This window comes from Mus pahari, chromosome 3 (assembly GCF_900095145.1).
Source record: "Mus pahari chromosome 3, PAHARI_EIJ_v1.1, whole genome shotgun sequence".
Taxonomy (NCBI): Eukaryota; Metazoa; Chordata; class Mammalia; order Rodentia; family Muridae; genus Mus; species Mus pahari.
In genome coordinates, this window is record NC_034592.1 from 56,327,400 (window position 1) to 56,343,476 (window position 16,077).

Here is a 16,077-nt window from a genome sequence, read left to right on the forward strand (position 1 = left end):
TCGGCCCCAAAGTAGCTTCTTTGTAGTGTTTTAAGACAATGACAAATATCTTTAAAATGGAACAGCCTCACAGGCCTTTGTCCCGTTTCCTTGAATATTGTCTCTCTTCCTCCTCCTCCTCCTCCTCCTCCTCTTCCTCCTCCTCCTCCTCCTCCTTCTCCTTCTTCTCTCCTGCCTCCTCTTTTTTCTAAATGTCTTTCAGAATTATTCTTACAGTGTACCCAGTTATGCCCTAAACACTTCACTCTCTGAGGTTATTGACTAAACAGACCTTCACGTTTTGAAAAATGCATGAACTGTCCATACTCTCAGATCACTTCCCTCTTCCTCTGCCACCAGGTAGACACCCTGGAAGTGATTCGACATCCAGAAGAGACCACCAACATGAAGAGACAAACCATGGCTTCTTACTTCCGGGTATGGAGGCTGCCTTTTCTGTGCTCTACCTGTGTCCAGAAAGGACCAGCCCAACCTTCCCAAATGTCTTACTCAATGTTCTATTGATGTGAAGAGACACCATGACCATGGTAACTTGTATAAAGGAAAACAGTTCACTGGAGCTGGCTTACAGTTTTGGAGGTTTAGCCCATTTTCATCAATGCAGAAAGCATAGCAGCAGGCAGGCAGACATGGTGCTGGAAAAGTAGCTGTGAGTGCTGTATCTGGACCAGCAGACAGCAAGGAGAGAAAGACACTGGGTCTGGCTTGAGCATTTGAAACCCCAAAGCCCACCCCCTGTGACACATTTCCTCCAACAAGGCCATACCTACTCCAGAAAGCCACACCTCCTAATCCCTGTCAAGTAGTGACTCCCTAATACCCAAGCATTCAAATATGTGAGCCATGGGAGACAGTTTTACTCAAGCCACCATACCCTGTGAGGTCCAGACAATAACAGAGTCCATGGAACCAGGGTCAAAGACAAATGCCAGTTAAGAAAGGAGTGGGTAACCAAATCTACATACCAAGTTCCAGGCCAGCCAGACCTCCACAGTGAGACCTTCTTTCAGAAGAACGGAGGAGGCTGTAGAGAAAGAGCACCACACACACAGCCCATTTTGTTGACTGTGCTGGGAGTCTTTGGGCAGGTTCTTGGCTTAAAAGCGACGAGAAACAATTTCCCACCACATAACAGCAGTTAGTAACATTTAGAAAGTACTCTTTCAAGTTTGTGTACTGAGAAAAGCATTGGCTTCATTTTTACAGGTTTGACCCATTTTCCTGAGCCCTATTATTTTGTTTCTGCCACCGCAGTTTCTGATATTCTATCTAGAGAAACACTCTTGCCTGCCGTGTAAGAACAACACACTTAGGAAACACTCTTGCCTGCCGTGTAAGAACAACACACTTAGAAGTGTTCTATTAAGTACACATATAGTAAAGCACCTGGGCCCTTCCACCAGTTTGCACTGAAAAAGCATTTGGAGACCCTTAGAGATGATGTGCGCTGGGAGAGATGGCTCAGGCAGCTTCATGGTGGAGATGCTGTTGTTAATAGAAAACAGGAGCTGATCTCACAGACAGAGAATGAGATGGTAAGACAGGGTTGGCATAAAAAAGTATTCCACAGGATGGTTTGGGCTAGGGGAGCTGGACCGTGGGCTGGAGGATGATGAAGCAAGCTGAAAAAGAGGACTCAGGAATCTGCACTGTAGATAGAGGAAGGTTCCTTAATGGAAAGTTATCGGCGTCCAACCAAGAGGGCGGAGTTTCATAGTCAGAGCAGAACCCGGCTTGCAGTGTGAGCGGTGGGGGCTCAGACCTTGAATTCTAGGACTCCGCGAATGCTGCAATTCCTCTGACAGCGCCTCCAGCAAGCAGCTCTCTGCGCCTGCTTAATTTCTCTTGGATATTTGTGATTTCCTTTTCTTCCTTTTATCTTCCTCACCTAATCCAGTCTTCTTTACCAACCCTGCTCTTGTCCTCCTAGTATCTGGTGTGTGTGTGTATGTCTCTGTGTGTGTGTGAGAGTGTGTGTGTGTGTGTGTGTGTGTGTGTGCACTCGCATGCAAGTCCTTGAGACTTGGAGGCTCTTAGACTGTGATGTCATCCTCAAGATTCTCAGAATCCCCATCAGAGGACAAACCTCTAGCTTACAGATTTCAGAAATAGGACCACGCCAAACAGTTTGCTATCTTCAAAATACTTGTCTCCAAATGCTAGGGCAGAAAAACAAGATACCTTGGTCTGCTAGGTAAGACCACTTCTGATTGTTAAGAGGAGTGATTTCGGAAGACTGGAACTCGTTTTCCCGCGTGGCTTGTAATTGTCTCTAAGAGCTCTAACAATGGACAATCCTGAGAGACACACCCCTGTCCCACAAGCCCCTTTCTTGCTGTTCATGTGTTTCTTCTTCTCTGTTAGCTATGTAATAGTTGACTATCATAGTCTTTTCCTCTAATAATCTTTCCCTATCCCTCCTGCTCCTCCTCGTCCTTGTCCTTGTCCCTCCTCCTCCTCCTCCTCCTCCTCCTCCTCCTCCTCCTCCTTCTCTTCCTCCCCCTCCTCCTCTTCCTTCCCCTCCTTTTCTTCCTCTCCCTCCCTCATCCTTGCTATCAATGTTATCAGTATGATTTGCTGTGATTTTTCTGGTGGTTTCTCAAGTGAATAAAACAGCATGTCCCCTTGCTGGGTACTATGGTATGTCATCCTTTTGGATAGTATAGGGCATTCCAGGCTAACCTAGAACATGTTCTTAAAGGGGTTTCTGCCCTCTGGAGATACTGCTTAGCACCCAGATGTTTAAGGAGTGATTTCAACCTTACCGCAGCTGGAGGGAAAACTTACCTTGCCATCTCCTGTTACTGATTTCCTGTTCTTTCTTGACAATCTCTAGTGCCTCACAAGCCCCCCCACTGCTCAGCGGCGCCCCCCCTCTGAGGTGAGTAAGGCCTCACTTCTGACTTCCTGTTTGTTCTCTCCCTGCTAGTATTCTCTGATGGATCTGCTCTCCAAAATGGTGGTCGGTCAGCCCCACTTTATTCGTTGCATTAAGCCCAATGATGACCGCAAGGCCCTGCAGTTCTCCCATGACAGAGTCTTGGCCCAGCTTCGCTCCACGGGGATCCTGGAGACCGTCAGCATCCGCAGGCAGGGCTACTCCCATCGCATCCTCTTTGAAGAGTTTGTTAAAAGGTCAGTGTCCTTGGCTGTGCATGTTGTACACCCTGTCTGCCTCTGTGCCCTGGAAGACGGATTCTTCTCACAAGACCCCTCCCAGAACTTCCCTCTAGACATTGCAGTTGTTATTAATGCCAGCTGTCATTTACTCATTTAAATGTTGCATTTATATCACTGCAGATGATTCAACAATAGGCCAGGCTGACATCTGATCACATTTTTTAAAAATATGTTCATATATATTTTATATTATAAATTCTTAAGTCACAAATTTTCTGGATATTCCGGGGTGGTAACAGAAGCAAGCTATACTCTGGAGGACTTGAATGTGCCCTGGCTCCCTTTCCACTCCTAGGCCTGGTGCAGTACACTATGACAGGTCATCAGTACTCTCCCAGCCCCTAAGGGGTTAGAAGAATCCAGGGCATTTTAGGTACTCTCCTTAACGTGCAGTCTCAGTTACCTATAGGACAATCCAGTGAGCCAGCCTTGCTCTTCTCTGCTCGAAAGGCAAAGATCTTAGGACACAAAGTAATGTGACTTTTCCAAGATCCCATGACTTCCAAATGGAAGAGCCAGAATTTGAACCCCAGCCAGACAGCTCCACTCACCCTTTACATTTTTAATCTCCCCAATTCAATGCATTCAGTGTGTGTTTATTATGAGACATAAAATGGAGTTGGGGGGGGGGTCCAAACCCAGAAGCTGCCTTATCTAAAGATGCTAGCTGGCTCTTCTGTCCACAACTGGTTCAAGGAACCTGAGGTGCCACATAGTCACAGGTAGGAAATAACTAACAATACTGCAATAACAACAAAACTCACCTTTGAGAAAGAAACATACCTATCAAAGGATGCTCAGAGGGAAGTAAGAAAAGCTTGTAAGATCTGTCACACCCATATTGTCCCTTTACTCCCATTCTGATATATACCAGAATATATATGGATTATGTGTATATGTGTACATATATATATATATATATGAAATATATATTGAAAATGACCTTGAATATATAATATATTATGCATATCCTGAATATATATATAATTAATATATATGGTATATATTATATATGTGTTTGTATCATATATATAATATATATTGTATACATAAACATTATATATAGTATATATATAATATATATATATATATATATATATATATATATATATATATATAGTTTCATTGAATCCTCCAAACTCTGCTAAGTTCCATGAAAAAGTTAATGGGGAAAAATTCTTGCAATAGATCTTCTAAATTTAAAACAAGAAAGAAAAAATATTATCTTTAAGCCTTTTTTTCCCTTCAATCTTAAATTTGGAGCTGTTCGGGGGGGAACAAAGATAATTTTAGCTCACAAGTGTAACTGCTTTTAGGTACAAAATGTTGAATACATAAAAACATTTAAGAAAATGGGTCAAATGCTAAACAGACTGGTACCTCTTTGTTCATGATCAGAAAACCATTAGGCAGATACGAACAAGAGTTTCAAAATGTCAGTAAATCTGAGCGTATCAAAGATTTCTGAACCAGAGAGTTAATTGGTGTTTGGAACCTTTTGAACACCTAAACAACAAAATGGATGAGCTAGCAGTCTCCCCTGATGTTATTCAGCAAATATGCGCTCTTATCTTCCCACTCAGGAATGCTATTTTGTCAACTCCTAGCAGGAAATAGGCAGACAAAGCAATCAAAGGCAGGGAGCAGAGGCGAAAGGTTTATCAAACAGAGGTAAATAGAAGGTAATGTTTCCTTACTGTTGCTCTCCAAAGCTTCCTGTTTTCTGATACTCAAGTCTGAAACATGAAAGGTCCTGTTTCTTCTGATTCCGGTGTGTCCTTCTGGAATAGGGACCTTCATCCTTAATCCCCCCATCACTCAAATTTGCAGACTCAGCCAAGCCTGTTTCCTCTCTGTGTCCTTTTGAATTTTCTGGCAAAGTGCCTTGGGAGAGCTTCATCTTCTCCTCCATCCAGTCAAGGGCCTTTGAGGAGCTCATCCACGGAGCCCAGTGAGCTGGACGTCTTTATCTGTTCTCAGGTACACACTGAGGGACCATGTGGCAGTGCCATGCAGGTACTGAGGCTTCCTGCAAGCCAGGCAGTTGAGTGCATCATGGAACACCAAGGAGCAGCTTCATGTTTCCTGCTCAGTAGGCTCTGAAGAAGCAGGTTGCCTAAGAAGGTCTGCCCTGGGTGGACACATTGGCCTGCATGTGTTAAGTGTGTGCAAGCAAATGCCTAAGAAAAAGGACCAAGGCTAGTAGTTTGTTTACTCTAGAAAGTCGAGAGATTTAGTAAAGAGACTCAAACACAGGAGTTGTTCTCATCTGCCTGGCAACAAGGGATGCTATGCAGGATCCCACACAGGCTTATTCCCAGTCACATCCTCTGGGCAGGAGACCTGCACACACACACACACACTTTAGTCATTCAATGCACAGGAAACTCTTGTTTTCTGTGTGTTTTTTTGTTTTGTTTTGTTTTTTGTTTGTTTTTCCCCCCATAGTGTTGGGGTTAATTCCCAGCACCTAAATAGTGGATCAGAACCATCTGTATCTCCAGGCCCAACAGATCTGGCACCCTCCTCCAACCTGCATGAGCACCAGGCATGCCTGTGATGCACAAACATACATGCAAGCAAAACACTCACCTTTAAAAAGTAATATCATTAATAGCTTTTAAAAGAATTGGTTATATTGACTGACACTTTCCCATAAGCAATATTCTGAGGATTCCAGTTTTTCGGTGTCTTCATCAACACTTACTATTGTCGATCTTTTCATTTTAGGCATTCTATTGAGTGTGAAGTTGTTTCCCCCAGTAGTTTGACTTACATTTTTGTGCCCAGTGATACAAGGCATCTTGCCATGTGATTATTGGTTATTTGTGATAAGTTATTCTCTGCTGGTGAAATGATTCGATTCAAGCCAGATTAGAGTATTTAAAGGCAGGTTTACTGGGAAGCTACTCTCTCTCAGACAGGCCAGTTTACTGGTCCTAAGGAATGAGGCCAGGGAAGTTGCCATGGGAATGGAGACAGAGGGAAGGGGGAAGAAAAAGAAAGAGCAAACTACAGAGAGAGAAAATACAGAGACGGGAGAGGGGGAGATGGAAATGTCTGTGTCACATAGGGCAGAGCTTCTGCAGAAGGAGAAGCCCAGCCCCTCGGCTGGAAAGTTCATGGCAGAGGACTGGGTATGCCAGCCATGTCCTGTAACAGGAAGGGACTGGGGGATGCTGGGAGAACCTTGAGGCCAGGTCTGCTTGGGTATGTAAAATACTCATCTACCTGTCCTGAATCCCATCACCCCAGCCTTTTGCTGATAACAAATGAACAAGTGGTAACATAATCATCTATGACTACTTCCTGCTGACACTGGGGCATTGTTATTGAAGGGGGGGGAGGCTTCAAAAAGCTGGAATGCTGGTCAGGTTTGGGAAGAATAGCAGGCTACTGTCCAAGCTCTGCAGGACTCTCTGAAGCTAGGAATGAGAAGATCCAGTTGAAGCAGCTAGTGAGATTATCGGGGAACATCTGTGGGTAGCCACTTCAGAGCTCTTCTGGATGCAGGAAACATCTGGACTTGGCAGACTGATGGAACAGATATATATGTTAGGGGCAGCAGATAAAGTCAAGGAGTTTAGTGAATTTTTTTTTGTTCTAGGGTATACATTTGAAACTTTTAGGCCTGTGGTCTTGGTAGTTGCGGGGTAGGGGAGTAGAGGGGAGTCCCAGGACCAGGGAAAGGGAAATAGGTGAGGAGGGAAACAGGCTGTTGATTGACAGTACTGATCTGGAGGCCATTTGGCCTGTGAGAAGTAGATTTGTGTGGATCCCCTGAAGTTTGTAAGAATTATTTTTAAGTTTACAAAAAGAGATAAATTTTAGATAGTATTACCACTGTTAAATGTTAAACTCTGAACTTTGAAGTCTTAATACAACAGTGGCATATTGAGGGGAAGAAATTGGAAACATTTTTACTCCTTTTATATACTTTAAATCACTTTCTTATCACCATTGAAGTTTTTCACATCCTCCAGCCTCATACCTTGCATTTACCAACTTACAACAACTTCCTAGACCCTCTGACACTTCTCCTTTCACCAATCAAGTCCACAAGTCCCTCAGAGACCTGAGAAGGATAAATTATGATCTAAATAGCCTATATGTTAATTAAAATAGCAGAAACTAGTCCAAAGTTCACTATTTAGACAGTTGTCTCAGATTCCTGTTGTCAACATGGCTTCACTGGGGACACAGGTCTGGCCCAGCAAATCTGATTGGCCTTCCTGTAGAGGAGGAACTTGGAAGACTAACCTTGAGGCAGGTCTGATTTCATGTTTGTCCACAGTTTGGGCAGGGTCCTGGCAACAGACAAGGCATTGGAGAAGTCTTGCTCAGTGGTTGGCATCCCATAATCCAGGGGAAGTCCTTCGTTGTTGTGCCCATATCTTTTTGGAGACCTTAGGGAAGTCACTGCTAGGATTTGGGAGTCTCTGTCTGCCAGGAGAAGTTTAAGCATTTTAAATGTCATAACAAGCAGGTCTTTGAGGTGCCTGTGGACCATCTATCTATGTATCTATGTATCTATCTATCTATCATCTATCTGTCATCTATCTATCTATCTATCTATCTATCTATCTATCTATCTATCTATCTATCTATCTATCTACTATCTATGTACCTATCTATCATCTATCTATGTATCTATCAATGTATCTATGTATCTACCTATCTATGTATCTATCATATATTTGAATAGACAGACTTTGCTTATTTCTAGTCACCTTTCAAGTAATCTTGAAAATGTAGACAAGTAGGTAAAGTCTATTCTTGTTAAGTTTGAACCTTAAAAAAAAACTCATAAATTTTGAATTGAAGATCTTCTAATATTAAAATAAAAATTTTAATCATAGATGCAGTTTCATAGAGAGACTGGTAACTTTGCTGAACTTACTATATGATATCATTATAGGCCATTGCCGTTCCCTGTATGGCTTAGTTTATCCAAACAGCTGAAGCTTAAAAGACAGAAGTTAGATTTGGCTATCAGCAAGGAACTGAACACCTTTGCCCGCCCCCCTCCCACCTTACTTAAGATGGTGGTGAAGCTATGAGCTATGATGGCTGGTAGTCATGTGGCTGCCCTTAATTAACATGGTGGTGAACCTTATTTATCCCATAGCCAAGATGGTGGCCCATGGGATGCAGCTAAGCAGCCATAGCAGGCAATTTAAAGTGAGCAGGCTGCACCCTCACCATCGCTGTTGCCATCACTGTCACCACCAAGGCCTCACGTGGATGAGAAGGAGGGGCTGCGGGGTAGGCAGTACCTGGATCCATGTGTGTGGAGGTGCTCAGCTGCCAAAGTTGTGTTTCAGCAGAAAGGGGAAGGCTGAGTTGTGCAGCATCCTGCAAAAAAGCCTGGGGAGAGAAGGCCTCAGCTCAAATATCTTTGAATGCAAGGCTCTCCCCTGACCCCTGCTCCCCATACCTCCCTCCATCTCGTCCATGCCCTCAGACATATGTGAGTAACATCGGTATGATGTAAGGCATGTGATGAAAGAATGTCTTCTTTCATCCTCTCTTTTTAAAAAGGGTTTGTTTATTTGTTTATTTATATGAGTACTCTGTAGCTATCTTCAGACACACCAGAAGAGGGTGCAATAAGTCCCATTACAGATGGTTGTGAGCCACCATGTGGTTGCTGGGAATTGAACGCCAAACCTCTGGAAGAGGAGTCAGTGCTCTCAGCTGCTGAGTCATCTCTCTAGCCCTTCATTCTCGTTTTAATTTATCTTCCCCCTCTTTCTAATTTCTTCTCCCCTTCCTTTGCCTCCCGCTCCTCCTATTGCTTTTTGAGACAGGATCTCACTATGTAGCCCTGGCTGGCCTGGAACTTGCTATCTAGACCACGTCAGTCTTGAACTCACGGAGCTCTCACCTGCCTCTGTCCAAGCAGTGGGGTTAAAGGCATCTGCCACCATAGCCAATGTCTTTTCACTTTCTGGATAGGTTCCTCTGGGGCGTATCATTTTTGATTTGTATGAAGCTCTGTGTTTTCTTTTGTTGTTTGTGTCTCAGTGTCCTAGTTAAGCAGTCACATAATCTAAGGTTACAGAGATTTACTCCTGTTTCTTTGTCACACATCATTGTTTTGGGTGTGGCTGTCGGCTTTTCATTCCTTTCTAGATTTGTCTTTACATTTTATTATATTGAGTATAATTGGACCGTACCTGTTAGGGTTTCTTTGGGATCCTGAGTTTGGTTCCACGGGTCTTTTTGAACTCCTGTTTATGTGTCTTAGTTTGGGTTTTACTGCTGTGAACAGACATCATGACCAAGGCAACTCACAGACAACATCTAATTGTAGTTAGCTGACAGGTTCAGAGGTTCAGTCTATTATCATCAAGGTGGGAGCATGGCAGCATCCAGGCAGGCACGGCAGCAGAGCTAAGAGTTCTACGTCTTCATCTGAAGGCTACTAGTGGAAGGCTGACTTCCAGGCTGCTAGGAGAATGGTCATAAAGCCCACGCCCAGAGTGACACCTACTCTAACAAGGCTACCTCTACTCCAACAAGGCCACACCTCCAAATAGTGCCACTCCCTGAGTCAAGCATATACAAACCATCACACTATCCTTCTACCACAGCGTCCTGAATGGACTTTTGCCCATTTCACCCTCTGAGGTACCAGCCTGGGGTTTATCTAAAATTCTCATGGAAACATGTTGCTCCCTCCACTACCAGGACTATCCGAACACCACTGGGGAAGTTTCAGTCCTGCTGCTTGGTGAAGGGGAGTCTTCCTGCTTTGCTACTCTGCTTTTTTGGTTACCTCTTTGATCCTCCACCTCAGATCAAGCCCCAGTCAAAACTGAAGGAGTCAGGAGTCCTCAAAATACTAGGCACGGTTCCATTCTTTGGTGCCTCTGTTCACTCCACCGAGTACTCAGTCACTTGGGCAAGCTGATTCTTTAGGACTTTGAGCGGCATTATCTTCTCTGCGGTCCTCGATGGAACATCCCCAGGCTGGGCTAGAGGTCCTCCAGGTGCACTTTATTGATAGTGCTGGCACATGGATTACCCGCCTCTCCTTTCAACCCTAACTGCCCAGGAGGCCCAGCAAGCACTGTATCTGTACTGTACTGCCACTCAGGTTAGCTGCTTTAGAAAGATTTGTGGAGTTTGAAACAAAACAAAACAAAAAAAAAAACAAAAAAACAAAAACAAAACCTCACCTTGTCTTCATGTCTATTATACCATTCTTGACTGTGCCTCTGGCCCCTGCTCTTTAGAAGTAGGTGAAGGATACATGGAGCCTGGATGTTGAGCTGTAACTCACTCAGATTGCAAGGTACATCAAAGACTGGCAGGGCATGTGATCATGGGTTGTCTTAATTCTTTATCAATAAGAGCAAAACAAAACAACAACAACAAAAAGAAACCTTGAATACGTTGGTTTTTAAAGGGCTCTGGCCAAGGTTGGAAAATATTGCCCTTTATTAGAGGTCTCAGGTTATCTTACTTTATTTTATCAATAAGAGCTCAAAAAAAGAAAAAGGAAAAAAAACCCTGAATAAGTTGGCTTTTAAAAGGTTCTAACCAAGTTTAGAAAATATTGTCATTTATTAGAGGTCACCTAGAAAGAGTGATAAGTTAATTTGCCTTCCTTTGTTCTGTAGCAGAGAGAAGTTTTGGCTTTGGCTTTGTTTTGAGACGAGGTTTCTCTGATTATCTCTGGCTGTTGGGGCTTGGAGCCTCGTTGCAGAGTGTGAATACCTCTTATGGAAGCTGTGCTGGCAGCAAGGCTGTTTGCTCGACTGACACATGAGTCATGAATTTCTTAATAATAAGTGACCAATGAGCTGAAGCAAAAATTAAAAGAGAATAATATGTCGGCTTATAAAATCCAGCACCGTGTCTGGATGCAGGGCATCAAGCAGTCACACCAAGTCACTGGCCTCTCCTTTTGATTGGCTTTGTCTCTGAGAATTAATTCTTACACAGTAAACCCACTGTAGCAGTACGGATCCCATGCATATCCTTGGACCAGTCTCTAAGACAAGGAAGGACTTTGGGTCAAGTTCCTGGAAGAGGCTAACCCCACTTGAATCATGGTGGAAGGGACTCCACTAAAGGAAAGACAGGGGAACACAGGCTGAAAGACCAAGTGTGTATTACCCTTTATTTTGACAGATCCTGTACCCCTGAATCACCCTAGCCACACAGAAAGCTTACCCTCAACTATTTACCTCTTGGGCCCTTTAAAAGAATTTTCAAGGACAAACTTTTTGTTGACAATACTGGATGTTAACTTGGAAAACGAATTATACACTGGTTCTGGAGAGATGGCTGTGCAGTTAAGAGCACTGACTGCTCTTCCAGAAGTCCTGAGTTCAATTCCCAGCAACCACATGGTGGCTCACAACCATCTGCAGTGGGATCCAATGCCCTCTTCTGGTGTGTCTGAAGACAGCAACAATGTACTCACATACATAAAAAATTAAATCTTTTTTAAAAAAGGAATTATATGCTGACTGTTTTAATTCAAACATTTCACTGTTATCTGTCTGCTTGCTTGTTTTGTCTTTTATACAATTTCATATACTCTGAGGACAATTTCCAAAAGGAGTTTCCAATCCTACTTCCCATCGATTCTGGCTCAGCTTCTTCTGTCAGGTGACATGTATCTGTGGTCATGTCAGTGTATTTCATGATATAGCTGATGCATGGGGGGCAGGGATCCACGGGGAAATGTCACTTTCCTTCCTTGGGATCTCCTCGCTATTTGCAGTCTGTCACATTATTTCCTTTATTCTTTTCCTTACTGCAAAATTGTAGCCACTCTTTATGATTCTCCTGACAAAAACCTCTCTTTGTTTCTTCAGGCCTGGGTTTTCTTTCTTCCTACACAAATATCCACTGAGCTGTTGGCCCGCTACCTCTGAGCTCTGATTTTACCTTCTGCCTTTTCCTGCTTAAGAACCATAAAAGAAGTTCCTCGTTCCTTGTGGCAGTGAGTGTTGTGTCCTTAGTGGGGTCGGAGCTGACTCCAATTTGACTGTCAGCCGAATTACAACTCTCTAGTTCATCCCTGACTCTAACCCTTTCTATAGCAGCTTAAACATGGCATTTTACAGCCAGTGACTCAACTGAGTACAGATTCCTTAATATTTATTCAATAAACAGGATGCCATCACCTCTAGTGAGACTCCAGGTAGCTGGTCTTCTCCCTAGGTCAGCTCTCAGAGTTCTGGAGTCCGTGCAGGAAGAGAATAGGAAGTCTCATGTTCTGGGTATGCAAGCATTCAACTATTCATCATATATCACTCAGTTTTGAATGATTAAATCCAAAATCTATCATAAAAAATCTTCCTCAAGAGTTGGAGAGGAAAATCTGGGAGTATGGCTACTTCTGCATTAACTTTCTTATTTTTTAACTTAATTTAATGCTTATGGGTGTTATGCCTGCACATATGTCTGAGTACTACATTACTACATGCATGTCTGGTGCCCAGGGAGGCCAGAAGAGGGTATCAGATTCCCAGGGACTGGTGTGAGACTGTTGGAGCTACCATGTGGGTGCTGGAAATCAAATTCAGGTCCTCTAAAAGAGCAGCCAGTGCTCTGAACCACTGAGCCATCTCTCTAACTCCCCTTCATTAAGTTTAAAGATGCCCTCACATTTACCTCCTCCTCCTCCTCCTCCTCCTCCTCTTCCTCCTCCTCCTCTTCCTCCTCCTCCTCTTCCTCCTCCTGCCATGCTACTTGGGTATCTCAGGCAGTTTCTGTGAAATACCATTGCAGAGAGGGTGGAGATCTGGACTCTATAGCTATAAATTGGTTGTTTCTAATGTTTTTTCTGCACATGTGCTCATGGTCTATCTCCTCTCTTGGTGGTGGCCTTCTCCACCCCACACTCACCCATGTCCTCCCCTCTTTCCTCCTTCTCCCTACCTCCCTGCACTCTCATTACTTAATCTTCAAGCCCCACCTTTCTCCCTCTATCGTCCAATCACAGGCTCTAGCCTTTTATCAAGCAGTTAAATCAGGGAGCAAGAATTATGTAGCATTACTTGGTATGCACGAGGATCTGCTTATCTGGGGCAACCAGATCTTGAGAGCCAGTATTAGCAGCTCTCAAGACCAACCCATTACACGTGGACCCCAGTTGATTGCCATGGTTTAGAAGGTTTAGGAGGCACCTTGCTCGAGGAAGGTATGGCACTGGGGTGAAATTTGAAAGCTTTTACCCTCTTTTACCTGCTTTGTGCTTGCAGTAAAGCTGTGAACTCTCAGCTGCCTGTTCCTGTCCACGGCTGCTGCTTGCTGCCATTCCTCCTACCATGACAGACTCTTCTGGAACCATAAGGCCAAATAAACTCTTTGTTTTTTAAGTTGCTTTGATCATAGTGTTTCATCACAGGACAGAAAGGTAACTAAGATAAGCAGCCAATTAAAAATATGAATGAATAAAATTGAGAAGAAACATTTGAAAAGAAAGTAATTCAGTGCAAATCATTTTTTCCTGTTGTATACCCAAGTTTCTTTTAAAGGGTTATTGCTACTTTCTTGACCCAGGACATATCAGTTTTGAAGCAGTCCAAGTGAAGAACACCTTTTTCATCTTGCTCTTTCTTTTTTCCCTGTTCTCTCTTTATTTTTCTTAGTTGTGTTTATTTCTTTGTTTTGTTTATTTGTTTGTTTATTCAATTCAGTTTTCTCCTTCCACCATGTGAGTCTTAGGAAACAAACTCAGATCGTCAAGCGTGGCAGCCACTACTATTACCCGTTAGTACTGTCACCTTGCCAGTCCCTGCCTGCTCCATTCTGAGGGGGTCTGCTGGACTGTGATCTTTAGATGACCTGAGATCTCACTAATGTGAGCAATACATTGAGTTTTTCTTTTTCAATCATCCTGTCAAGTGCCTTGATATTTCTCCTTTCCATTTTGATACCTTCCCTTTGTGATTAAAATAAAATGAATGAAGAGATATAAACACATTGAATGTTCTGATAATGTCCTAGCAAATGTACAAGTGGGAAGAAAGGTAGGGATAACTGGATTTGTGGGCTAGTCACCAAACTTTTATATTCATCAAGGGTCTGAGCCCCTCAGGTGCTTAGAAGCTGGCCATGGGCTCTAACAATCCTTCTCTTATTCTGAGTGTTTCTACTTTTTTCTTTTTTTACCCCCCCTCTCCCCTTGGGAGCTTTCTTTGCATCTAAGTTTGAAATTCTGATCCTCTTGCCTTCGGATTCTCTGCTAATCAAATTAATCAGTTACTTTCTGATTCAGCCACATCCAAGTTCTCAGGACAGAGGCAGAATGTAACAAGATTCTTGCCCCCACTTCCCAAATGCTCATATTACACACATATTCCACCATGCCCAGGCAATGTTTACATTCCTGTTACAAATTAGTGAATGAAGGAGCATGAATTATTTCTGATTCTTGGTGTCACTGTGGTTTTCTTCACTTAAACTTATATAAAGTATCAGCAATGGACTCAGAAAACATTAACACATACCCCGTGTTAGCCAAGTATCATATGGTGGTTAATGTCAGCCCTCAACTTGACACACCAGATGGGCCTTGGGGAGTGTCTATGAAGGATTTTTCTTAATTATAATAATGAATGTGGGAAGACCTGCCCACTGTGGGCAACATCATTTACCTGGAAAGGATATCAGGACCGAATAAAAATGGAGAGGGTGAGCCGCGCACTAGTGAACACACATCCGCCTCTGGTCTTAACTGGCCATCTCTCATGTTCCTGTTACTTTGACATCAGAGCAGTGGTGGACTCTAACCTGGAGCTTATGAGCTAAAATAAACCCTTTATCCCTTTTGTTGACTTTGCCAGAATATTTATATCAGCAACAGGAAAAGGAACCAAGATGCGCAATAAGTAATAGAACATCAGAGAAACATATAATCTCAGGCCTCAGCACAACGTATCCCAAGGCCCACATTTAGAAGCATTTCTAAGGATGCAATAGATAGAATCATTTTTCTTGTTTGGTAGCAGATGGTGGCCAGCTGCTCACTTTCTTTACTGATGGCTAAACATAAAGGGAGAAGAAAATATGTGGCTTATGGTAAATAGAAGAACTTAATAAATGAAATCTGGAATTTTAGACACACAAAGGGAAGTGGGCAATTGGGGGTAATTATCAAATTATCCAAGCCAAAATTACTGTGCTATCTTTGTTATCTACATGAAAGAAAATTATCTAAGTGATTGGATTACTCAGATAGTTATCCAGTGTTTGGGGGTCTCTGATGAGACAGTCTGGATGGTCATGGATAAAGACAGAGAATCCACAAGTGACCACTGGAAACAGGCAAAGGAATAGACCTCCTGGCTCACGATCAGAACGCTGCTACTTGAAGGTCAATGATTTTGATGCAATTTGTGAACTTATAATCTTTTGACTTAGGATGGGTCTATTACAGGAGTAAACCAAATAACAATCGTTACCTAAGGTTTTAATTTACTTTTAATTACAAAAATGTGTAGCTCATTTACTCTAAAATTATTGAGTATTTTGCATTTTTCTCACTAAAACTAAATTTCTTTTCCCGCATGTGTGATGTCACTTCCCGGAATCCTCTCACCCTGTGCCGCCTCCTAATGGCGCTGCTGATAGACTTTTGGTAGTTCTGGCAGCCTGCCTTTCTGTTCAGTATTTCTCTCTAGCTGTGGATCCACGTGGTCCCCCAGCTTTCACACATCCCATCCCACTTCCCATCGTGCTCTGTGCTTCTTTTTTTTTTTTCATTTTCTTTTTTGTTTGTTTGTTTTCTTTTTTATTATTATTTTCTTTATTTACATTTCAAATGCTATCCCGAAAGTTCCCTATACCCCACCACCACCCCTGCTCCCCTACCCACCCACTCCCACTACTAGGCCCAGGCCTTCCCTTGTGCTGGGTCATATAAAGTTT

At 43.0% G+C, this 16,077-nt stretch overlaps 1 protein-coding gene across 1 annotated transcript in view; it reads left to right on the top strand.

Annotated features, from left to right (window-relative positions):
- The window catches only part of Myo3b (myosin IIIB), a 328,196-nt gene that overhangs the window by 185,936 nt on the left and 126,183 nt on the right, over window positions 1–16,077 (top strand). Inside the window, exons 23-24 of the mRNA XM_021193757.2 lie at window positions 340–417; window positions 2,930–3,135. Of these exons, the coding sequence (XP_021049416.1) occupies window positions 340–417; window positions 2,930–3,135 (284 nt within the window). The remainder of the gene's footprint in view (window positions 1–339; window positions 418–2,929; window positions 3,136–16,077) is intronic.